General features: G+C 36.1%; 2 protein-coding genes across 3 annotated transcripts; both read right to left on the bottom strand.

The window, feature by feature from the left end:
• Positions 1–258: 258 nt before the first annotated feature.
• Positions 259–9,306, bottom strand: LOC101165175 (cathepsin S). Its single transcript, XM_004078345.4, has 8 exons — positions 9,182–9,306; positions 7,415–7,539; positions 7,176–7,298; positions 5,179–5,334; positions 4,032–4,256; positions 2,324–2,489; positions 2,125–2,227; positions 259–1,063 (listed from the first exon to the last, which is right to left on the bottom strand). Exons 1-8 carry the CDS (start codon positions 9,201–9,203, stop codon positions 964–966), a joined length of 1,020 nt encoding a protein of 339 aa, XP_004078393.1. The 5' UTR covers positions 9,204–9,306; the 3' UTR covers positions 259–963.
• Positions 9,307–11,337: 2,031 nt separating this feature from the next.
• LOC101164922 (cathepsin K) lies at positions 11,338–24,333 on the bottom strand. 2 transcript variants are annotated; one of them, XM_004078344.3, is made up of 8 exons: positions 24,178–24,333; positions 22,901–23,028; positions 19,386–19,508; positions 18,594–18,746; positions 16,625–16,843; positions 15,504–15,669; positions 12,200–12,308; positions 11,338–12,034 (listed from the first exon to the last, which is right to left on the bottom strand). In XM_004078344.3, exons 2-8 carry the CDS (start codon positions 23,024–23,026, stop codon positions 11,935–11,937), a joined length of 996 nt encoding a protein of 331 aa, XP_004078392.1. In that variant the 5' UTR covers positions 23,027–23,028; positions 24,178–24,333; the 3' UTR covers positions 11,338–11,934. The 2 variants fall into 2 exon arrangements, with proteins under 2 accessions (XP_004078392.1, XP_020566036.1); XM_020710377.2 differs by having other exon boundaries at positions 22,901–23,060; positions 24,178–24,307.
• Between the last annotated feature and the right edge of the window lie 2,009 nt (positions 24,334–26,342).

Below are 26,342 nucleotides of genomic sequence, written 5' to 3'. Positions count from 1 at the left end.
CATTTCTATATATTTGTACAATTAAAAAAAAAAACAGTATTTTCTTAATTAGCTTATTTGTAGGGTTGCCAATTAAAAAACAGAAATAGCAGTTTTTAATTCATTTACTTTACGCTTGTTTATATGTCACGTCATCCAGTTGCCATACATGTATGTATTTTATTTCAAAAGTATTTGTGACCTTCCCACTGAGCAAGGGAAGGTCGCTCAGTCTGGCGTCTTAGAAGCTGCTCTGAGCCAAAGAATGAAACAAAACAATTTTTATTAAAACAATTTTTATTTTTGAAACAAAAAACAAAAACAAGATGGCTTTCAATTTTTACAGTATTTAAATCCCTTGTTTACACTTCGGTTAGGAAGCTAAATTGAGGTTTTATTTCTAAAAGTATTTTGTTAAATTTGCAGACGTTGGATTGAAAATGCATCAGTCCAAGAAGAAAACAAAACCTCTGAGCAGCTATAGCATACAGTGTGCTAGCACAACAGCATGTGGACAGGATGTTTACTAGAGAGATGGGTATTGATTTTGCCCTTCCGTCTGTCCTAACATGTAAACGCTGAATTGATCAACAGGTCAATTTCCTTAAGAGTCAATGGGATCCTTTCAGACAGTTTTTATGGCAGGATAAACCCACAAACTGGATCTTCCATTCACGTTGTTCACAATCTGATTAAAAAGGTAATTAGCCTACAAAAGGCTGGACTTACTGGTACACTGATAAGAAAATATACCATACATCAATGTGAACAACTTCCTTAAAACTCCACCTTCCCTTTTATAATAAATGTTTGGAGGCATGCAGTTACACAACAAAACTTATTCAGAATTTGCAGAAAATATAGTTGGTGTGATTCCAGGAGAAGCACCAAATCTGATGGTCATAAACGTTAGTATTTAAAATTGGTAGTAATCTAAAAGACAAAGCATTCATTGGAAAATAGCTTTCCTTTAAAACAGAACAATCACATGATGGGATAGCAGCCGTACATAGCGATGCCACACTGGTCGTTCTTGTTGCGCGCCATCCGAATGTAGCCCTGCTCCCCGAAAGTGGTTCCCCAGCTAAACATGTAAAGAAAAGAAGAAAAAAAAAAAAAGAATGCCAATGTTAATCAAATATACATTTACTGACCAAGAATTCTTATTTAAAAAAAAAAATAATTTCTAGTCATTAATCCATGTTTTCTCAAACTAAGATTTTTTGCGATTGAAGAGCTTTCTTGATGAATTAAACTTTTTAATGCTCAACAGAAAAGCTGCTAATTTTTTTGGAAACAAGGGACTTTTTACTTTCCTAAAATTAGGTTTTTGCAGAGCAAACAAGGAAAAAAATGGAATGCCAGATGTAGCAGGAAACACTGAATGACAAATTTACAACTTACTACTTGGTAAAGTAACTTTGTTTCTTTAATGTTTGGATCTTTAAGCCTTTTCACATTCAGATACTAGAAAGTGTCTCAGTTTTCATGACTTTTCAAAACTTTGTTTTTAAGGAAAATTATGGTTTGGTAACAGAACTAAGGAAAAGTTTATATGCAAGTAACTTATGTTAGTAGGTTTGAACTTTATTTTATTTTTTTTATGTTTTTTTTACTGTGAATCAGTTCTTTTGAACTGCTGGAAAAATAAGAAAAGTGTAAATAAAAAAAAATGTAAATAACATAAATAATCTGACAAGATCAAGTTATCATGATTCTATGCATTTCATTAGTACTTCAAATAATATTGTATTATGTATGTAGAATGATCAGGGAGTTTATTCAGCAAAAAAGGAAAAAGATTAATAAATAATAAAAATTTGTGATGCATTTTGTGCATTTAGTGAGCATAAATGAAACTGGAAAAAAAACTGACTGACCCACTGACCCTGATTCAATTTGTTATGTACCAGCAAAAGAAAAAAAGTATTTTTAAGCAGAACATATCTGAGCAGAACGCACAAACTGAGCATTTTTTTTGCTGATGTGCTGAAATTCTCACATCGAACTTCTCAGTTTCACTTCTGATTTCTCCCCTCTCCCTGAGTCAGAGCGGACCGAGCGACCACAAGCATTGAGGAAGCGCTACATTCTAGTTTATGAAAGAAACGGCTGGAGACTTTGATGCGGCGAAAAGCGTCTCACCTGTTCTTTACCAGCCAATAGTCTTGTCCGTTTAGTGTGCCGTAGCCCACAGCCAACACACCGTGGTTCACATTTTGGGAGCAGGAAGAATCATCGTAAACTCCTGCAGTCACAGGAGTCATAAAGTGATCAGAAACATGAAATTAAATGAAAAACAAAACCAAAACAAACAAGGAAACAAGCTGGTGATGTAACCTACCACTCCTGTAGAAGGCAAATCTGGGTCGGGTGGCATCAATTGCCACTGAAATGGGTCCAATGGTGGCAATGGCCTCCTTCAGAGCACCCTCGTCTCCCTCAGGCAGAAAGCTGTATTGGGAGCAGTTGGCTGCTCTGTACTCTGAGCTGTAATGGCAATTTTGCGTCTGGAGGTAGAAGGAAAAGTAAGGTTAGAGCAATCAATACAAATGCAACAGAAACAAAAATGTACATAAAGTCTCCAAAAAACTATCAGACAGGCCTCAAAGTTTCCTTTTACCAACCGTTGCCTACATGTTACAGGTGGGAATATTTGTCAATTCAGACAGTTTTTACTTATTTTTGATTTGAACCACAACTAGAAGGTCAGAGCAGGAAATGCTGTTCTTCTCCATACAAACAGCAGCTGAAGCCTGGAGGACAAACATGTTTGTCTGCTCCAATAAATTTACTTCTGCTCCAAAGAAACATTAACAGCAGAGCACTGACAAGTGGAAAAGGTGTAGTTCTTTACTGCCTAAAGGAACTATGTAGCAGCTCACACATTTCCAGCGTTGTGTCAAACACGCATTCGCTCTCTGCAAAGCTTGCTTTGCTCTATTTTTTGTTTGTAGAAACAGATATAAGTTCTGCAGCAATATTTAAGAGTGATCAGCTCATTGTCCCATCACAGCATTGAGCAAAACTCCTGAAAGATCCATGGTTCCTTCTGGGAGATCTGCACGTTCAATTATTTCAAAGCTTGTGGACAGAATTTTACTGCTGCCTCTGCCTCAAAAAGCTCAAAAGATCCCCAAAAGTTGATTTTTTTGTAAGACATTATTCAATCTAGGGAGTCAAAGGTAGAATACCAAGTGTGGTCTCACTTGTGAAGAAGTTCACAAACTCTAATGCAGAGGTCTGCAACTGTCTAAAGTCACACACAGCTCCTTTGTGGCTTTAAAAATGCTAATATTTGAATAAATAATGGGTTTGTAGTTTATTTAAGTTTGAGTTTAGTTTTGTCATCTATGTTTAGATTTTTAACCGAGTAAAAAGCTTATTTTATGGCCAATGGTATTTGCACACATTTACGTGCGACCAAGCATAAAAAAATAAAAAATGTTAACGTTGGCCACACGTAATGCATGCGGCCAAAATGCACATGGCTGCCGTGTCCGCATGTATTTTAAACCTAAGCCTAACCGTAACCCTAATTGCACACAAATAGCCACTTCCTGTTCATATTGTCAATGTGGTTTATTATTCTGATCTTTTGATGCACAACAGTGTCTAGCTGCCACTCAGAGGCAAAAATCATAATGATAGAAAAAACACCGTCTTTGACTTGACTTTGTTGCCTTTTTAATTCAAGTAAAGACCCAGCAGGGGGATTTTATTTGATACTGGGATATTTTATTTTTAAAATGAACTTTCCTGTCAAAAGCAAGATAAAATTGTTATAATGTATGAAGATGAATGTAAAGCCGCCATCATTTAATAATTATAATTTTTTTGACAAGCTAAATGGATAGCTTAATAGCCACAAAACCATAAAATTTGAAATAATGTAAACGTGCTTGGGACTTAGTGGCTCTCACTGGGATTTGGTCAGTAAAAAGTGGCATACATGGCTCTTTTAGTGCTAAAGGTTGTAGAATCCTGCTCTAATGTCTGTTTTCTTCCTAATTTCATTGGTTGGTGTCAAAAACATTCATCAAAGGACTCACCACTCCTACATAAGGGTAACCAGCGTCAGAGTCGATGCCCTGGTTGTCGATGACATATTGAAAGGCTTGATGCATGAAGCCTCCATTGCAGCCATGGTTACCATACTTTGATGAACAGTCCACCAGATTTTGGGGACTGAGGTCCACCAGCTTTCCTGTCTTCCTGCATAGCTGGCCTTCCAAGGCGCCGACGGCACTGAAAGCCCAGCAGGAGCCGCAGGAGCCCTGCATGGAGGAACATTAGCCACAAAGTCTGAATTTAGGAAAACATTTTCATCTCGAAAATACACAAATAATTAAAATAGAGGCTAAACTATTAAGATTGACTTTTTTTTTGATTAGAAAATAATCAGCATTTTGGATTCTTCTCATCTTTAGAAGTTTGCCGTTTTGTTCTTAGCCTGACATTTAAGAAACTGGCAGGTTTAGACGGTTGTGCTCTGAGTCATGCAACTGAAACATGTTTAGACAAAAATAGACAGCAAGGCCAGTGGAGTTTTACTTCATATGTCAAACAAAAAGGTGATTTTTCCAAAAAAAGGAATACATTCGTTTTATTTATTTTTTCTAAAAAGGAATTTGTTGTTGATCCCATTTGTTCAATTTTTATCCCAGCATTGATGCAGCCTTGTTCACTAAGAAATATATTTCAAGATGACTGAAAATACAAAAAAAAACTGACAAAAATAAAACATAAATGCACAGAGTTTTTTAAACTGGAATAAACTAAACTAAGTAGAAAATATTACTGAATTGTGTTTTAAAGTGAAATATTTCAATGTTTTCAAATGGAATTATAGTGCAGCACATACATAACAGACTCAAATGTTCTTAAATGGTCAGCACAGGAAAAATGTCAAAACTTCTAACTAAATAACTCCCCCGAAATCCTGAAGTTAGCGTAAACACTTCAAAACACATTTCTGTTTCCCACTTTTTGCAGCAGACAGATGCAGAGATTTCCTTTTTCCACCTCAAACCTTCTGCAGTTTGCTTTGCAAACCCAGAATATGTGAATTTTGTTGTTATGAGAGCAGGTGAGTGGGACTTTAAGGCATGATGCAGTTTCCACAGTTGACATTTTTCCTTTTTTTTAAATGAAAATGGGTCATTGCTGAAAACAAACTGTTTGACTTTTGTCTTCTACCTGCATTTTGACGCTTGTGACACAGTTCTTCTGCCTCCAGTCCATCTCGTCTGGGATATTGTTGGACCCCGAGGCTCCAACAAAGAGATGTGGCTCCCTCTTGAGGTTGGTGGGGGGACGCAGCGAAGCAAATTGCTGAAGGATCTCCTCTTGTGTCTGTGAGGGAACAGTTTGGAAGATATTTTTAGGGCAAAGAAAACAGTTTAGCGTTTTGTCACACAGTGTACAGTGAATTTTATCCCAAGTTTGACTTAGAAAATGTGACAGCTTTTAGTAAACGCTTAATTTAGTGGCTCAATTCAATTATGTACCAAATCTTTATTGACACTATTTTACTTACAAACGACCTCTTCCATCATTTGATTATTTTTTTTTAAACAGATCCTGTGGAAAACCTCTTATTTAAAAGATAATTCATGTTTGTTCCTTTCTTTAAGGTTATAATTAGACTACATAAAAGCACATGTATACATTTTAAAAACTAAAGGTTTATCGCCAAAACCCATCATTGGGATTAATCATATTTTTAGGTTGATAAACTTTTTTCTAAGCTCAAATGAGCTAAATTTGGAATTGTTAGGTATTAGAAAAACAATAACTTAAAAAAAGGTGACAAAAAAAGCTTTCTGGGTATAAGTGATCATTTGTAAAATTAAAAGCACATATAAGAACAAGAAATTATTAATTCTAAAGGGGAATTCTAAAAAGGAATGTAGGCGCTTGCTTTTCTCTAAAGATGCTTAAAGTGTTTACTTTAAAAAAAGATAAAATTGTGCATGTAGTCCTTTGCTTAGGCTTTGGTATAAGAGTTGCATAAATATCATCTCAGATTTACTGCCTTTGATAAAATATGCAGCGGTACAAAAGGGTAGAAGTATCGAAGTCAGTCAGATAAATAGAAAAAATAATTTTTATTCGAGCGGAGACAAAGTTTGATGACTTTATGATTTTTTAGAAATCAGCCATGTTAGAAACCCAGATAAAAGAAACAAAACATTTGTTAAAACTTCAACAAATGTTTACCCATTTACTGTAAAAACAGCAGGTAGCTCAACTCTTCCCTTCTTGTGTTCCCAAATAAAAAGTAGCATTGCTTCCTGATATGAGCGCTGCCATGTTGAAACCAGAGCCGGAGGCAGCCGAGGCATTTTCTATTAGTCATGTCGGTTCCTTCATTGTTTTTACGGTCTATGGCTCTTGCATTGCTTTAATCCTTCATCATGTTACAAGTTTGAGCATCAACTGCTGGGTTTTAAGTTTAGACACGTAGGTCTGTCCTTTAAATCAAACTAAAACTGCAGATTCAAGAAAAAAAGAAGAAAAGTGGAAAAAAATATATTTTTTTCCTCTGCAAGGATTTTATTTTTATTCCAGAATAAGCAAACAGGCAATTAACAGCACAAAACTAGATGTTGTAGGTTTTTTTTTTTGTCTTCATTTGCATCTAAAAATAACTTAAGGCGTTAGTGGTTTGCATTATAAAGACTAGTGTTTAATCATGCGGAAGTGCTTCTATATTTACTTTTTTTTTTTCGAAGCCAAATGAATACAAGCAAATAAATACAAGTATTTATTAACTATACACTAAATAGACTTTATTCAACAACACTTTTGATTTATCACCTTCCAGATCAACAGTTGACTCTAATGTTTCCTCAAACTGTGGTTTACCTTTCGGTATGCGATTCCTCAAACTATATTAAAGAATCGTTTTGTTTTATAGGGGAAAACATCCTTTACAGTGCAGCAGAGGAAGCTGGATTTTCCAGAACTTAACAGTTTTTTTCTTTTAATTGGCTTTTTTCCCCCTCATGTTTCTCTTCCCCAAGTAATGTTCCTCTTTAGTTAACTCAAACTCCACTTGGTTAAGCTTCATTGTGTCTCAGTATTAAGCCAAATGGTAAAAACCTCTTTTCCTACTGAATTTTTAAAACTGTGTCTATTAATAAAGTGTTTTTTGTGAATCAATAGGCCATGAGCGAAGGAGAACGTCTCACCAAGTCTCCCATGTGGTTCATGCTCAGATCATAGGTGTGGAGGCCCATGGAGTACTCCAGGTTGTGCATGGTAATGAGCATCAGGTTCCTCTCCCACAAATCCCTGCGGTGCACGTCCTCCTCCTCCATGCACACAATCGCAGGAAGAGCACATGAAGTCAAAAACCAGTCGGCTCCTGCTAACCTCACATATGAAGCTACAAGTTTCTGCATGCAGCTCGTTCCCTTTGTTGGCATACTTCACTTGGATAGTGCTTGCTGTGCGTCTTCTTCCACAGCTCCCAGTGGATGTCCAGCCGGCTGTCAAACGCAGAAGCTGCTCCCACACACAGGGAGACGAGCAGCAGGCTCCCCAGCACCGCGCCTGCACAGAGAGCAGGATGTCATCTGACCTTTGATGAGGCGCTTGTGGGCGCGCATGGCACGAAAACAATCGGCAGAGAGATCAAACCTCCAGCCGGCAACCATTCACTGTTTGCAGTTCACATAAGCCACAGGCGGAGCGCCGACTCGATGGAGACGCACCATGAACAAACTTTTAACGCGTTTACTTCTTCAGAATCATGAAGTTAAGAAACCCAGTCTGAATAACGATGGAGGAATAAAAAAGGCTACATTCATGCTATAAATGATGGTAAAACCGAGTACAGCGATACCACAACTTAAAGCTTTTTCAAAACTTGGTAGAAATAAGTATGTTGACGCCACTTTAAAGTAGCAAAAATTTAAATAAATCTGCCCAAAAGAACAAAAATACAGCAACAAATACATCCATGAAAAGAGAAGAGGGATTTTTAGAACACACTGCAAATTATGGCTGCACGACATGAGGAAGACTCGCTTTATGCGATATTAGTGATCAATATTGCAATGATGATGTAACTTGCTATACATGAACAAATGGTGAGTGCAAATTCTGCAGAGTTTTTGGCGAGGGTGACAAAGGAAGAAAGCAGAACATTGAAAACAATCAGATCCTTGCAGGCCATCTTTAGGTCGTAAAACTGATAAAAGAAAAAAAACAAAAACTGCTTAACTGACGCTTACGCAACCAAGAGAGGACAAAAAAAAATAGAGGCTAACGTTAAGATATCATATGTAATGTCCTCCAGCGCCATGATCAGGTCTGAAGATGACAAAAAAAAAACGCAGAATAAAAGACTTTAAAAAGCCCAAACAATAAAATCAAAACACAAACAGGAGGAAAAGTTCCCCTAATCTCCACATCTACATAATGTGGACGGAAAAAAAGTTCCTGTTGCCTCATCTGCATGAGGCAAGTCTCATGACCAGAACTGCTCATGCAGGAAGTACAGGTGTGCCACCGCACGCCATGAACTGATTGGAGGGTTCTGTTATGAGGGTTTCTACAGTGAGGGGGGGGGGGTCCTTCAATCTTAAAAAAAAAAAAAAAAGACTATGGGAAATGAAATACTTCAGAAAAGTTATCTTCATTGTCAACACAATAAAGAATGGGGAGTTTGTGGCACTAAGACCAGAATGCCACAAAATGTTTTGTTGTTGTTTTTTTTTTTTTTCACATGAATGGACTTTTATTTCCTGGAATTCTTAATCTGGACCAGTTGGCTTTAAGAATAAAATATGTCCTAAAAAAAGCATTTTTATCATAAATAAGGGAAGTCTAGACATGAAAGGAGAAGAACAAAAGGTTTAAACACCGACCGTCCAAATCACAAAAGTAAAGTCAAACTTTTCAAATAAATTTACCAAAGTGATTTATGGTCAGTAAAATGAGAAGTTATTTTGAAGTTCAAAGAAGCAAATTAAAGTGTTTTAAGACGGGATGAAACAAAAACACAGACAAACTGCTGCAGTCTGAGTCTCTGAAGCTGATTTCTTCGGAAACAGGAACGAAAGTAAAAGTTAACGCGCTCTCAGATCTGTTTTTGTTCCAGGTTTAGGTTTTAGAGTGACGCGTTCGTCTTTTTAGACGCAAAGAATAAAATGATCATCTGAAATGAAAGGGAAAAAAACGCTGAACTTGCCTCGGTTGGTCATCGGACTCATCGCGTTCGGTTCTTCTCAGCTGTACTTCCTCTGAGCGACCTGCCGCGTCTTTATGAAGACAGGCCAGGGTCACGTGATCTGGCACTTCTGCTTTCAGAAAGAAACCAGTTTAAGGGCCGCTGCTGCTGCTGCTGAATCTGCAGCTGAAATTAACTGAAGAGACTGAGGCTGCTGCTGAAACTGCTGCTGCTGCTGAGTTTGGAATCAAGGTTGAAGCTGATTTTCAAAAGTATTTCACAACAGCCTGGAGCAAAGACGCAGCAAAGTGATTTAAGGAGTAATAAAACATAAAAGACAGTCTTTTCAGTTATACAATACCAAAAAGGTGTAGTTTGTAATAAATTAAAAGCAAATTTAATAAGGTTTTTAAAAAAATGCACGGATAAGGGAATTTGAAGTAAAGCGTAAAAGTTTCTAAGTTCAAAAAATATCCCAACATTTGTACTTTTTAATTAAATTCAAACAGATTCAGAAGTATTTTGCCAACAGCCTGGACAAAAAGCAAAGAGAAAGTAGTCTTAGGAGAAAAAAAATAAACACAAAATAAATTTGACGCTTTAAAAATGACCCACATTTGTACTTTTTTTCATAAAGCAAATTTTAAACAGCATTTAGTCAACAACCTGGATCAAAAACAAAGCTAGATAAACTTTTAGACAAATAAAACATAAAAAACAGCCTTTATGGTTTAAAAATAACCAAAAATGTGTACTTTTTCAAGAATTTAAAGCATACAATTATTTAGCCAACAACTTGAAACGAAGGCAAAGCTATGTAATTTAGAGAAAATTCTAACAAAAAGTAGCCCAACATTGTACTTTTAAATGAATTTAAAGCAGGTTAAAAAATAATTTAGTCAAAAGCCTGTACCAAAAGCAAAAGCAAAGTAAATTAAGAAAAAATGAAACAAAAAACACAGCATTTTAAGGAAAAAAACAACTAAACTATTTACTTTTTACTAGATTTACAGCCCAACACACTTTCTTCTGTGTGCATGAGCTTCACACCTGAATGTGTAATGTTGCTAAGCTGTTTAACAGTGGAACCAAAATGTCTTCTCCTTCCTGAATCCTTATTGTTATTATTATTATTCTTAAAAAATCTGGTTAGATAGAAAAATAGATTGTTCCACTGGGCTCAGGGTCAGCAAATAAAATGTTTTCCTATTGTCAATTCAGAGCAAAACTCTAAAGCTGCAGAGGGGGACAACGATCTTCTGCAGAGAAATGTGCTAGAGAAGACTTAAAGAAATAGATCGGATCTTTGAAAGTTTCGTGTCGTGCTGATTCAGCATTTTTACCTCACCAATCAAACAGTGCAACAATTAGTTAGTCGCGTTTTGAATAATTATGAACATATATACACTGCACAGGAGACAAACCTCCAAAACAGGACCAAGTGGAGGAGATGACAGAGCACTGATGGTTTTATTTAGAATACTTGATGAGATTCTTCCAGTTTATTAGTGTTGTAGCCTGTTTGCGTTGTTTGTTGTTTGCTTTTAATTATGTCGTTTTTTTAACATTTAAAACCATAAATATAATAAAGTAGATCATTTGTATTTCATCTTTTTCCTGACTGGATTCTGCCTACTTGTATCATGCCTCGGTGGGGGCTCTTGAGTTTTGCAGACGGTGACAGGGAGTAGGAAAAAGTATTTTTAAAACCGGAAACTGTAAATCAAAACTTCTAAATAAAACCACCTTTTTGATAAAGAAGCCAGCGAGTATTTCTTGCTGAAGCGACTTGGAACCCACCCTCCTCCCAAAAAAGGCAATTGTAGCCGAAACAAATAGTTTCCGTAAATAATTGGCATAGTTGTAGTCCAGTACTTTGGTTATGTGTTTGTAAAGTGATTTTCATGGTTTAAGTGTGTATCATTTTTTGTAATACATGGCATGCCATTGAGAGGACTGCAATGATAAATGTGACCTTATTGACCCGGAATTTGACAAATTCAGCTTTTTTGATTTGTGATTTAAACCTTAAATTAGAATCAATTTCTATTCCAAGATATTTAAATTCTGACACAACTTTTTTTTTCCAGCCACAAAAACATTTATAATTCCTTGTAATTGTGAGACGAATGCGTTATTTTCTTAATGAAGCCAACACTCGATTCAGATTCCACACGTTCACCTTCAAAATCAAAACCTTTATTGAGTTTTGTTAGAAAACATCCGTTTACAGTTGAATCATTAGAAAAAAAGTGCTGAAAGGAGCAAAAACAACCAAACACATGATCAGGAATGAAACACACAAAAGTGATGGAGTTGCAGAAAAGGAGGAGCTCACACTGCCCAGCAATGTGTCTGCTTTCTGTGGATGTCAAACCAAAAACAGGGACTAAAAGAGTAACTACTTTGGAAAAACTAACAAAAGTTTTCATGGTGGCGTTTCTTGTTTCTGGGGCTTCCTCCTCCTCTGGATGTAGAAGAAACAGTTTTGTGAAGCAGATTTTGGAGATCATGTGAAATACCACAGGGGTCCAAAGTGCTGACAGCATAATGTCCTGATCCAATATTTTAAGAGAAGTTGTGACCCAAGGTCACACAACTGAGTTTCCAAACCACACTAGTACAGTGGAAACGTTTTCAAATCATCTGTTCAAGCCTGGTGATGCTTTTTCATAGTGGTTTTGAACTCTTCACACATTTTCTCTGAGGGGAAGTAGTCCAAGCAAAGTCCCTCCATCCTCTCTTCTCTCGTTCAGATCTCCACACGGGTCCGCTCACATGACGGGGTAGCTGGCAAGGTTGGCGATGCCGCAGACGTTGCCACGGTTACGAGCCATCAGGACGTAGCCCTTGTTGCCCCAGGTTTCACCCCAGCTGCCAGGAGGAGGTAAGGATGGAGAGGTGAGGCGCTGATCATCATTAGGATCAAAAAAGCATTTAATCAGGTTGATGCCCCCCCAACCCACCCCACAAAATGAAAAATGACAGACATCCAATCCCCACAGGCAGAGTCATCGCATGATGGTCTTTTGACCCCACCTGTTCTTCACAATCCAGAACTTCTTGCCCTTGGCGTTCACTCCGTAGCCGACCGCCAGCACGGCGTGATTGATGTCTTCTTTGTTGCAGTTGCGGTCGAAGTAAATACCTGGTCACATGACAGATGAGTCAAACTTTGAGCTGCAGCCAAAGAATAATCTAAAAAAAATCTAAAATTTACATTTGGAAATAACAATATGATCCAAAATAAGTTTAAAGTTTCTGTTCAAACTTTTGCATCATGAGGTGTTTAAACCCCGTTAAGCCCACAGCAAAAAATAATTGATTTTAGAATTAAGATGTTTTTTAAACTCTTTGATGAAATCTACAAATGCGTTTTTGCAATACATGTAATCTTATAAGATATACAGTAGATAGCATGAATTATGATACATTATTTTGCACAAAAACTTACAAGCGTAATTTTGAGATGCTAAAATATTCACACGAGTGTTCAGGAAAAAAGCACTGTATTTACCCAACGTGTCATATTTGATCCACACATTTTTTAAATGGCTCAACTGTATAAAGAATTATTTGACACATTTGGTTGTCTTGTCATTCAACAAGTGGTCTTTTGAAAAATAACAATAGATGAGTTTTCTCACCATAAAGTTTTAAAAATGAGCTCAACTTTTTGAGATTTCATGGAAGCAGCGATTTTGAAATGGCCAGGAACGCTTGTATCAAATATGATCAGAATGATTATCCTGGGTTTACAGCTGTGTCATGAAAACAATTCTAAAGTACTTGGTTTGGTCTGTTCAAGTTTCTTCTTCAAAGCTAAACTTTTGTGTCAGGTTTGGATTTGTTTTGACGATTAAACTCAGTAATTTTAATTGAAGTGCCGGAAAAATGTTTTTTTATACTTGAGAAAATATATCTTTTTTTTTTTTACATCCATTTATTTTGATTTGGGGTTAAAAGTAATCCAGAATATCCCATAGATTTCTTGGTTTTTCTAAGTTTCTGTCTTTATTCTGATGCCATTGGCCGTGGACCCCGTCTCTGGCTCGTCTCGTGCCCCCTGCCGTCCCCCAACTCCATCTGAATGTAGCCCATCTGCTGGACTATTTTAACATTTAGTTGTAGAGTTGGATTACTTTTTCTCTAAGAGTTCTGGTACACCGCCTGTCCGTCCTGGTAAAGGATTATTCCTTCATGTGGACATCCCTGAGGTTTCTTATTTTTTCCCCCAGGAATCTTTTTTTTTTTTTTTTAGGAGTTTTTCCTTACTGAGAGGGAGAGTCTAAGGGTTGTGATGCCCAGTTTAGTCTATTTAGTTCAGTTCAGCCTATTACTATTGAATTTTTGGACTTCCTGTTCTTTTTGATTTCATTTTCGTATACAATAACAGAAATGAAGCCCGTTGAGATGACAATTGCTGTAATATTGTATGGAGTGATATTTCTGTCACCCTGTTGCGCACAAAACTTTCAAAGTTGCACATGAAAATGTTAAATATTTGCTTTTCAATTATTTTTTACTTTACTTTCAAATTTTTTTTGCTTTCAAAAACTTTGTTTGCGTTTGCAAAACATGTTTTCGCATGCATTGTTCTCCAATCTTGCCTTTTTTCCTATCTTTGATTTTGCCGACCACTCTGAGCGAGACTTCGCGTGATAAAACCGCCACAGCCAAAAAGGTTTCCACATGCGTTGTGCGTCATACCACTTTTTTCTTATCTTTGATTTTGCTGACATTAATTTCAGTTTAGTACGCCAAAGCTGCCATCAAACTGATTGCTGCTGCTGATTGGTCCAGATTCTAACCAATTGAATTGCCACATTTATCTAACATGGTGTCTGCTACCAAGGCTCAGAAACCAAAGCAGCTCTTTTTACCCTCAATTTTGTCTCTTGGATGAAGACGTTTTCATTTTAACAATAATTCAAACTTTCTTTCTTTTTTAGCATTGATTATTTTTCTTAATTCAGATTTGTGTATTTATGGCCAAGGATGTCCTGAAACTGTAAAGTTTATCTGCTGACATTAAATCAACAGGTCTGTGTGTGATCTGTGAATCCTGCAGAGCAATTATTGGTAAAAAAAAAAGTGTGATTTTCTTTAAGATCTGTTTGATAGAACAAAACAATAAAAGATTTAAAGCACATATTATTTTATGCTGCACAAGTGTTTGGGAATATGGAAGCGATTGTGTAGCATAATTAAAAATAAAAAAAAGTCAAAACCAGAAATGCTTTTTCATTTTCAAAAAAATGAAGCTGCATTATTTTTAATTATGCTACACAATCGCTGCCATACAGGAATAGATGAACAGCAATAATAAGCAAAAGAATGATGGCTCACAGCAGACTCAATGTATTTAACAGAAGAAGCATTTTTAACTTTTATGTTAATTTTTACACCGTCTTATGTTTTAGAACTCGTGAGCATTTGTCCAAAGTAAAAAAAAAAACTCATGAAAGAAATGCTATTTTCTCTTAATATTTTAACATTTCTTAATTAAAAAAACAATAGTTCAGATACAACTCTTTAAAAAAGTGTTACTTCCTGCTGGATGGAGTCGGAGCTCAGACGTTTTTTTCTGCTGCAGACATTTTAAACACGCTGGTCACTAAATAAATATTTTAGCTGCTTTGCTGCTCCTTCTGAGAGAAACGGGCCAGAATGGTTGAAAACGGCAGAATCCCATTAGACCAGAACATACACAAAGTCCAAAGTCCATGTCTGCCTCCAAGTACCGTCAACATGAGACAGAGACATCTGATTGGTTAGAATCAGCAGGTTGTTTGATGGCAGCTCAAACTGAAACTAATGTCAGCAAAATCAAAGATAGGAAAACAGTGATATGACACAAAATGCATGCGAAAACTTTTTTGGCTGTGGCAGTTTTATCACGCTAAGTCAAGCACAGACTAGTCGGCAAAAAAAGTGAGATTTGCCACAATGTATGCGAAAATGTGTGTTTTGCAAACGCAATAAAAGTTTTTGAATGCAAAAAAAAAAACAATAATTGAAAAGCAAATATTAAATATTTTCACTTGCAACATAGAAAGTTTTGTGTGCAACGTAGTGGCAGAAATATCACTCCATAATATTGGGCTACATAAATAAAATTGAATTGAAGCAAACTCTCTGGGTCTCTCTTTTCTGTCCTTCTCTACTGGTAAACGGTGTTTGTCTAGATTCTTTACAAATTTGGACAAAACCCATTGAAGAAATGGGCATTTTCAACCACTTAATTTAAAATAAGCAGAAAGAAAAGTTAAAATATGTCCATAAACATAACAATGTTTATGTGAATGTAAATGTTTTGGGGCAACATCCTCTGCTCACACACCTTTCTGGTAGTACAGGAAGCTGTTCTGCGAGGCATCAATGCCCACGGACACTGGACCCGCTTTGAAGAGCGCCACAGCCAGCGCGTGCTCGTCTCCCTCTGGAACCTCCTTGTAGCCTTTGATTTGAGCTGCCAAGCCTGAAACGTTGTAGCGGCAAGGCTGGTCCTGCAGGCCACAAGGAGGAAAAGAGTCAGAGAAAAAAGGTCTACAAAAACCAATTCATTGGAACTCAGGAGAAGTTTAATGACACCATGGTTAAAGGGGTGTGAGGATAAAATAAGACGGGTCAAAATATACTAAATGTAAAGCTTTTAAAGTTAAAATGCAACAGTTAATTTGGACTAACTAACAAATTAAGATTTCACCATCACACTTTACAGCGAGAATGCATTTTTTAAAATCATTACTGAGTGGATGTACTTCCTTAAAATGACGTGTTGGAAATTTAGTTCCTCATACTTTCTGCTGAATCATGATCATCAAGCTGCTATATGGTCAAAATGAAGTGACTGTTCAGGAAAACAAAAACTCGTGATAGGCCGGGTGACGAAACAAAGGAACTCTTCACCACTTTGGTTTCAGTCTGTGTCTGCAGCCAACAGTTGACTTCTGGAAAGTTTTACGCAGAATAAAAAAAAATCCCAAAATTCGTACCAAAACTTCTTTGTTCTGTTTCTGTTTATTAAAAGTACGAAGGTAAAAAACTTGCATATTTAGGATGCCTAAATTGGAATATGGCATATAGAATGTCTGAAATTACCCCTCAACTATCTGAAATTGCATGTATTTTACTTGACTGGAAGATGACTGTGAGCCCCTCAGATTCTGCCCTTTGTATGTTTGCAGCTAAAGTCTGCAAGAGGCTGGTTAAAAAAGAAGAATAAAAAAAGATCAAGTGTGGGTACAGACCACAAAAACAGGATGCTTGACGAGTCGAGTTACCTGTGATGCTCCAAAAGGAGCAATTACTTTCAAAAATACAAGGATTTTTTCAAGCCGCGATGGTCAGAACTCTTGATTGTTGAAGTTGTTACAAGTAAAGGGGAAAATAGGAGTAATCTTGAGACTTTTTTATGGTTTCTACTTTAATGAGGTCAGTCTGACATTGTGGGTTTCTTACCTCTCCCATGTAGGGGTAAGCTGCCTCAGAGTCGATGCCCCCATTTTCCTGTACATATTTGAAAGCGTTGGTCATGTACCCGCCCCCACAGCCGTCGTTCTCAGTGACACAGTCTACCAGGTTCTGGGGACTCAGGTCGACGAGGTTGCCAGTCTTTTTAGCCAACTGGCCCTCCAGGGCTCCTACAGAGCTGAAAGCCCAGCAGGAACCACATGAACCCTGTCAGGAAAAGCAAATGGGGATGGTGAGAGATTCACATTGTAAAGAAATTTACAAAAAAAATAAGTAAATAAAACTGCCTTTATACTGATTAAGATGTTAAATACAACACAGATGTATGCTTACAAACATGAAAGACCAACAAATATTTAGTTAAGCAGACATTCCTTGAATTTGAACATAAACTGTAGCTTGAATTAATGAAGGATAATTAGGTGACCAATCCAAATGAAAAGCGTATCGACATCTTTTTAATTATTCAACCAGCATGAAAGGTTTATAGGGAAAAATGTGCATCAAATATTGAATATGCATTCTTAAATATGCCCAGTAGATGGCAGACTTGAACAAGTTTAGGAAAAAACTTGTCACTTCTGAACTAGCACAGAAATGCCTGTAGGGTCCAAAACTTCTTTTTTCTTTTTTTTTTTAATCGCTGAATTAACACATTTTTGGTGCTAACCTCTAAAGATAAAGAAGTGCTTAGATGAGCATAAAAGCAAGAAGGGTTTTGCAGAGGGAAGTAATGCAGATTAAATTACATCCGCCAGGGGGCGACAGACGTCGACACAGGAACTCTGTTGGTTCGCTGTTGGTTCGCCTTGTGGTCTCATGTCTGATGTTTTCTTTTTTAGGATTTTTTTGACAGTTGGAGCCAAAAACTGGTCAGTACATTCATAGAGAGACTGTCTTCTTATTTAATTAACGTTTAAATGTAGAGAAAAATCAACAAATTACAAGACTTTTTACTTTTGATTATTAGTAAGAGATTGTTTTATCTAAAAGTAGAGGCAGATAATGCAACAAAAGATTCTTTAACTACAACCGTTAAAGCTGTTCTGACTTTAATATGTATTTTTAGTCAGGTAGATGAATTAAAATTGTTTTTAAGGATGATCCTGATCCTGAAAAGAGCATTGATATATTTTTTGATAAGGCTATTCATATACTTTTTGCTGGCAATACGTTTTGTCTCACTGGTCCCTAACGGCGATGTTTCTGATGTAAAAATCTGTTACGTATTCACATTTTTAAAAACAACTTTCATTTGTCTTAATAGAGCTGAAAATCTATTTGTTTTGTTTATTTTCTAAGTTAGCCTGTTTACAGCTTTGGGTAACTTTAAGCTTCTTGGTTGAATAAGTAGTTGCAGATCGATCTAGAATTATTAGAGAACTCTGTCTGTCATAGAAAGAAACATGAGAAAGTTAACATTGTATAAGATGAAATTTAAAATAGAAGAAACTTCTTGACGGGAGTTTAAAGTTGTACATTTATGAGGATCAAAAAGTTTCCCCTTTTATGGTCCACCTTTTATTTAACTATCCTTTAAAATAGAACTTTCAGGGTTGTCTGCTCACATTGGATCATAATAATCATTAGGTTAGATTTAGACTTTGAGCCAAACATAGTAAAAAACAACAACATTTGTTATTGTCAATTTGCTTTGACAGTTGTGTCATTTTTAAGCTTTGGTTCAAGCAGTTACGGGCAGCTTCTGTATGAAAACTGATTTATTTTCTTGATCAAATAAAGAAATACATTTAGTCTCTTTAAGCTTCCAAACATCTTGTTACTACTTTCAATTTCCCGGACACAAACTGACAGACACAACAGCATCTTGTTTTAACAAGAAGCATTTTCCCAACCAGAATCTGCATCCAAACTCTGGTGGTTTCTGTGCTAGCGTTAAAAACAAAACAAAAAACAGAGCAGACAGAAACAAGGACGTCTGGGTTTGTGCTCAGACCTGGTTCTTCACAGAAGTCACCATGCCCTTCTTGCGGTAGTCGACAGATTTGGGAAGTTTGATTAGGCTGCCATCCGTTTCCATGGGAACTCTGGGCTCAGGGTTCAACGGCATCTGCAGACCGGTCATCCTCTCCACCACCTCTTCCTGGGTCTGTGAGCAGAGGGGCAAGTTACACTCGTAACCATGATGCCTTTAAAATTTATGGCAAAGCAGTTGGTTTGAAAAAAATAAGTAAAGATCAAACAAAACATTTCGAAAATTAGGTAAAAGTTTTACTTTTTTGCTATGTGAAAAACAATAAAATGTGAAAAAAAGGTAAATGCAACAAACAGAAAATTCATTTTTCTGCGAGGGTCTGAAATAGAAAACCAACAAGGAACAACATTCTAATGACTTCCTTTAAAAAAAAATGTTTTCGTCATTTAAATTTAGAACCTGTTTCCAGAAAGATGAATCCACCCTTTAACCAGAAAGTGGATGTACATTTACTCTCATTATGAAGCGCTGCATGTTTTGACTCGCTGCTTCATTTGCAGCATGTTTTGATCTTCATGTTAAAACAGCCAGCGCATGTGCAGCGGCGGATGATTTAAACAAGCTGAACATCAGAAATGCAACTCAGTGCACGTGTACAGGAACTGCTTTTCTGGGGCTTTTTTTTAAAGATTTGACCAAAAAACATTTCTTCAAGAAAGTAACCAGCCACACATGATTCCATTTGTTAGTTGGATAAAAATGAACCGAGGCTCAGTCAGCCACTTTATCTAAAGAGGAGATGAGGATTGTCACCATGTCTCCGAACTGGTTCATTCCCAGCGTGTAGGTGTGCATGCCCAGAGCCGCCTCCTGGTTGTGAGCTTCAATCATGCGCAGGTTCTTCTCCCAAATGGCCCTGCGGATCCCCTCTTCCTCCTGAGGCAAACAAAAGGTGTCAAATCTTCCCCTCTGAAACCAAACCGGAGCTTATCCTTCACTCTTTAAAAGATAATCTTATATTTCATTATTGATTTTTTGTTGCTGTAATAATTTAATAATTCATGTCCTGCTAATTAATAATGCAACCTTTTTTCCTGTAAACTGAAAACTCTCATTGCATATTTAAAGCTGCTCAACTGGATTTTGACAGATGTTGCCAACAGTTTTTCCTCCAATCTACATTTTCCAAATATACAAGTGTTTTTTGTACTGCCACATGCCTGCCTGCTACATTAATGTAAGTGATCACAGGACTTATAGGTCAGATCCACATATGGTTAAGCTCCCTCTTTTATGATTTTGACCCAAATAAACTTTGTTTAAGTTCCAAAAAAGTTATTTCATCGCGATAATTTGTTATTATTTAGTCAAAGATCTATAACATTACTTACATCCTGTGCATGAACATCTGTCAGGAATCATCTGAATAAACTTCATACATTATAATTAGAAAAAATAAAACTGTTATCAGTATAATAGCTAATTTAATTAATTAGGCCAATTTGAAGGAAGCAAAGCAATCTTTTCAGAAGGCTCATATCGAAATAAGAGTATAATTTCTCCTCCATTCACCAGACTTCTTCACTGATGTCTCACTCCCAAATTTAGATTCATGTCTCGCTTGAGAACAGGATGCACCCAAAGGGCTGGGTTGCTAACTCGGGGAAACTCAGGGCTCTGATTAGGCTCTTTTAACTAGGAGTATAACCCTAATTTCACTCATTATATTCCCAGCAATGGAAAATGCAAATGATGCAGGACGATTTTGGTTCTATTACTGTCATGGATCATTGAAAGGGGAAAATTATGAGAAGATGTTGTAGGAACGTTGGTTAAAACCTGAATAAAAAACAACAACAATGCCTGTCTGCGGGAATAGAAACAAAGATGCAAATGAAGCTACAAAGAGCTTAGTAAGTCTTAAAAAAAAGTAGCCACGTGCACGTCTGACACACAAAAACAGCTGCGGAGCGCTGACCTCTAGCTGGAGGTTAGTAGCAGAAAAATCTGGCGGATGCTTTAGCAAGCACTCCTGTGCGAAATCTGCAGTTTGCAAACCAAACTCCCTTCAGTTTGCTCAGAACTTAAAGAGAAGCATTTTTCACAGCAGACAGAACATTTTAGGATCAGGAAGACCCAAAAAGAGGACGTTTAAGGTCAGTTAGAGAGGAAAGGAGGCATCCTTTGATGGAAATTTCTGACACCTGCTTCATTAAACATCATCAAAACGAGTTAACATTCAAATCAGAGAAATAGGGCAGTTGCAAATTTCCCTCAGGGTTTCCACACAATGAAACGATGATTACAAAGAATTTTTAAGCAGAGCTTGCATGGAAATCGACTCCTCTGTGTTTCTGGTAAACAATGAGCCGTACTAAGGGTTATTTGTGTTTGTTCTGCTTTATTTTGTACCTTGGAGGAAATTGAACAGATGGAGAAAAATCTAAAGAAGTAGATCAACCAGTTCTGAACTCAGATTTTTGTTTGTTTGGTTGGTTGCTATAATTTCCTGTGTGCCTCTTTTATCCTGGAGTTACTGTTGTTCTAAAAAAGCTGTGAGCATTTGTTTTTTTTTTAATAACCTTCAGTTCAGCTCTGATTGATGTAATCAGAAAAAAGAACATTTCAAAAAGTCATTCCACAAACTCTTTCCCACTGATCTGGTCTGATCTTTTTCTTTAATTGAATCCATATTCTGCATCTGACACAAGAAACCTTCAATTCTGAGTATCTCAATACGCTCCCCTGGGCTGCCAGATAGAGATTTTCCCTGACACAGAATTTGTTTTCCTCAAGTTTTTCTGTTGCAAAAAACGAAAAAAAAACCATGCATCACCGAAGGCACATGCTTTTAGAGATGACCCAGATCCTCAAACACTAAAAGCATCACCATGGCAACCAACTCCCATGGGAGTTGTAGACTGCAGTCTACAAGTTGAATAGAAATGCTTATTTTTACATAAAATTTTTGATACATATTAATTTGTCTCGTCCCTTTGTTTTTTGTTTTGATTATGAGAATCTGCACCTTCTCACCCCCCAAGCAATTAATCACAATATTTCAGCTAAGCTTAATTGATTCAAACGGACACACTTTGTTTTCTTTTTCAAATTAATATAAAAAATGGAGTTTTCATAAGCCTGAGTGTGAAGATCTCGTGATTAGAAGGTGGGATGAGGATGACTGGATGAGTCAGCAGGAACAGGTCTGCGTTCAACAGATGAAAAAGAACATCTGGCTGTAAAGTTGGCTCAGGAACACGGAAAGCTCTTTACAGACTTATGCATTTAGACAGAAAAAAAAAGGTTACGGCTGGTTAAGGAGTTTGGTTTTAGAGGAATAGTTTAATCAAACTTCAAGAATTTTTTAAATTGATTTTAGAAATAGAAAGTTAGAAAAATTTGAAAATTGGGTCAAGATCAACAAGTTCTTGTTAAGTGAAAAGAAAACTACATTTATGGTTTTTGGTACAAATGAAGACAACATTAAATGTCCTTTTGATGGGACAGAAAGGGATTATGAAAAAGTTCCTTTGAGTCATTATAGACCATTGGCTAAGCAGGACAACACATTTGTAGCTAAACAAAATATCTAAAGCTGTTGGTGTATTCCACAAAACCTAAAGAACTGCTTGCCGATTCAACAGTATTGTAGTAAAATTTTAAGAAATATCAACAAAAAAATATATATTAATCATTCATTTAACTTCCAAAAAGAGCAATTACAGTTATAAATAAAGTTGGTTTTCATGAATCTAAAATTAAAAGAATCAAGTCAGTTAACATTTTTAGATATTGTACATTTAGGATTGTTGGATATTTGAATTTTGTGTATTTTAAAGTAGTTTGCCCTTGAGAGTTTTGTGAAAGAAAAAAAGAACATAATACAGTACAAGAACAAAGTATAGTTTGAGAGGGATTCTTATGTCTGAATCATGGAGAGCAACAATGTAGAATGAAGATGTTCTGTTTTTGGAGCAAAAAAGTTTGACTTTTTTGGATGTAGATCTGAAATTTATGAATTGAATGTTCAGCCCAGTCAATTTGAGTTAATGTTCTGTTATTGTTTAAATAACAGAAAGACCACATAAACCTCAATCAATACAATCCATTTCACAAAAATAAAGTTTCCTTTCATAAAAGACAATAAATCTTGGTTTAGATTTTAAACTAAATCCTTAAAAACATGATTGTTTGTTGTAAAAATGTAATAATGCACCAAAGTGTTTAAATTATTTGAGGAAAGTGCATGAATTTGTGGATCTTTTCCATACATTCCCTCTATTCTTGCCTTCATTGTGTCAGGCCACATTCAGACAGGCACTCACCACGGTGATGTATTCTTTTGTGTGTGTCATCTTCCACTCTTCCCAGTGGGCATCCAGAGTGGTTTCATCCATCTGACTCATGACGGAGGCCGACAGAAGCAGCAGCACGCACGTGCACGACCACATAGCTGGAAAAGAAAACACTGACGTGGGACCTTTTCTGGAATAAAGTTCAAAACAGTGGATGTTTATGTAAACTTGGATCGAGTCTATCGATTAATATTTGCATACAAGTTGTTAACGCTAAATTGTTAAGGAAGAAAAAATGTACGAAAATGTTTGTTTAAACATACAACACCTTTAAGAACCGTTTCAATTTAATTAGTGTGGATTTCATGTGATGTTTTCTAATATTATGTCATCTGGTTTATGACATTTTTCCTCATTCTGGTAACTGAAAACTAAACCTGTTTTTCTGGATTTTTAGGGGGTTTCAATAAACAGAAACTATGAAAGTTTTCATGAAAATCCAACAGCAAAACACAGGATTTTTAGTTTAATTCAAAGAAAACAGGTTTGCAGATTGTTTTTTTTTTTAAATCACAAAGTTTTAGTTCAGGTTTACCAAATGTTTCTTCTTTGCAGCTCTCTGCTGTCCTGCTCAGTGTTTCACAGTTTTTTGTACCTAATTTCCATTTAAATCATTTGCTGTAGCATTTTTCCTTTTTTTCCAATCTAAATGTTTTGACTGTGCTCAGTAAAAGCTACAGACTGTGGATGTTCACTACCTAAGACTGAAAAACAACAGATTTGAATGAAACTGAAAAAAGCCATCTGGTTTAACTTTAGTTGAAGTCTCGTATGTTAATAATTATCAGAGCTTTGTTCTGGTTTGTATGAGTCAGGAGTTTCCTCGTTTTCGTGCCTTCCTGCTTCATACTTGCCATACCTATAGTTTTTTTTTCTAGTGTTTTCTTTTTATTGTTTTTTTAACGCATGTACGTCAATGTACCCAGCATATTTCTAAATGTTTCTCAGCTCCGTTTCTTTCCAAAATGTACTTGATTTTGAAATAGTCAAAATGATTCTTAAAGCTTTAATGTTTTTTTTTTTGAGGCTTTTAATACATTTTGTTGATTTCTCAGAGCTTAAAACCTGTGTGAATACACCTGTATTATTTTTACCTGTAAAAAAACCAAACAAATCAGAGACAACAATGCATCAACGTTGGCTTTTACTGTCGGTTTAGCTGTAAAAGTTTGCCAACCTTTAACACAAAAGACTGCCATAAGTGAAAGTAAAGCTCCACACTAACACAGACAAGTAAGTAAACTTACCTCGTGTTGTAAAGTACAAAAGTTGCTAAAGTCTAAGTCTGGTGCTCGTTTTTCTGCTTCTGCAGCTGAAGTAGGTCAGTGTTGGTTTTTATTGTTGAATTTTAGGGAAGTATGAGGAAAACTCGGTTCTGGGTGGAGTTTTTTTTTTTTTTTTTTTCCATGCAGGAAAGGAAATGACATGTGGTTTTACTCATACAGCCCAGAACCAGAGGAGGCATCGGGTTACAAAAATGTTGGAAAACTTCAGAGGAGCAAAAGCCTCTGCTGCAGAACGGTTTGGTGAATGGAAAATTATATAAAAGATTCTCTAAACAACAAAGTTATAAAGCTGGTTTCTATTCATCTTGAATTAAAAAAAATCCACACAGAAAACCCCAGATGCTTCACATATTAAATAGAAACCAACTCGTTCATTGTAGTGAAACAGACTAAAATGCTGCGCACACTAAAGTTAAAGTTTTAAAAACAGAATTAAAGCTTGTTTAATGGATATAAGTGGAAAAAAAACCATCGTCATTGTGCCGAATTCAATGAACCTGTTGTGCTTCTATACATATATTGCACCAATAAAGCCTAAAATAAAAGTCATAAACAATTTAAGGGGTTTTCCTACTTCTATAGATGTTAAAGGAACATTTCAAACCCATTTTATAGTTGTACTTTTTTTCTTAGTTTGGAAGAGACATTTTTACTTTTGCAAAGGAGAATGGTCTCAAGTTTCTAGAGAAGCTGTTTTCTACTTGGCATCTGTAAAAATAGGTTATATGAAGTTGATAAAACGTCTCTGAAAACTACTTCATCCAAGATGGTTCCATGCAGAAAGTTTTTATTTGAAAGGGCCACCTGGTAAAAAAATGAACAATAAAAATAAAAAGTCTGTTGTTTTTAAAAACGTTTACTGTTTAAAAAAAATTCCAGTGAGTAGAAAAAGTAAAGTTTACTAGTATAGAACTTTTTTTCCAGAAAGAATCAGAGTTTTTCAATGCGGGTCTAAACGATCACCAGACATCTGCCTGAACCTTAGATTGTTTCAGAGAAGAACTCAGTAACTTTGTAACGTTTGCAGGATTTGACAGAAGAATCTTTTAGGTTTGGAAAAAGCAAAGCAAAAAGTAAAGAAGAGTGGATTTATAAAGTGCTTTAAATAAACACAAAAGAAAAAAATATATAAAGTGGCAATAATATACCCATGAAATATAAAACTTGAAATAAAACATTATTTAAAAGATAGGATTAATATTCAATCACAAAATCTCTTAAACAAAGCTCAGTAAAATATTTTTTAATCTGAGTTAGTGTTCCCCTCACTACAAAAACTGAATTAAAAGAACGTAAAAAGACACTTGTTTTGGGAAAAAAAACTTATTGTTTTCTGTAACAATTACATCCATTTAAATTTATTTGACTCAGTCAGGCTGGATCACTTTTGTAAAAAAAAAAAGTAAAGTAATTAAGAAAAAAGTTTTATTATTAATCAAAGCCACTTGTTTTCAGATTTTTATGTAATATCTGAAATAAAGAAATACAGAAATAAAGTCAGTTTGTGGATTGTTAGTGTTTTAGAATGAGGCCTCACAGACAAGGGAGTGCTTTGGGACTGCAGCATCAATGACAGAAGAGTTGGACTCAGCAGACTTCATCCCAATTCCCACCTTGGAGCCAAATTAAGTAAAATAACAGAAAGGCAATGTGGTCTTAAGTTTAGACACTTCCGCCTCGTGCCAGTCATGTGTGTGTGCATAAACATGTTGCGTGACTTCTTTAGTCACACAACAGTCTAGAACATGGAGTCACTCCTCTAAATATAACGGTTTCCTTTGCGCCTCACGTCTGGTGCACGGCTGCATAGAAGTAGGTTATGTGACAGGATGTGAGGACAGTGGAAGCAGTTTTACCAAAAAGGTTTTTTATGATTACACCTTCATCGCTTCATTTACAGAAGAGGTATACAAGGCAAATTAACCTGACAATTACTTATTTCAGTTTCTCTCATCGCTTGTAATGTTTATGTAAATTAGTTTGCTCAGCATAGTTTATTCAATGCAACGAATAAAAGTATCTGCTCTGCAAAACACAGAGAAGCAAAACAAAGAAAAACTAGAGCATAAACTAAAAAAAAAGTTATTTGAAAAAAGGAAGATAGCTACATTTTATAAGTTATTATA

This window comes from Oryzias latipes, chromosome 16 (assembly GCF_002234675.1).
Source record: "Oryzias latipes chromosome 16, ASM223467v1".
Taxonomy (NCBI): domain Eukaryota; kingdom Metazoa; phylum Chordata; class Actinopteri; order Beloniformes; family Adrianichthyidae; genus Oryzias; species Oryzias latipes.
Note: the sequence above shows the minus strand (reverse complement) of the source record. Positions and strands in the feature narration are given on the sequence as shown.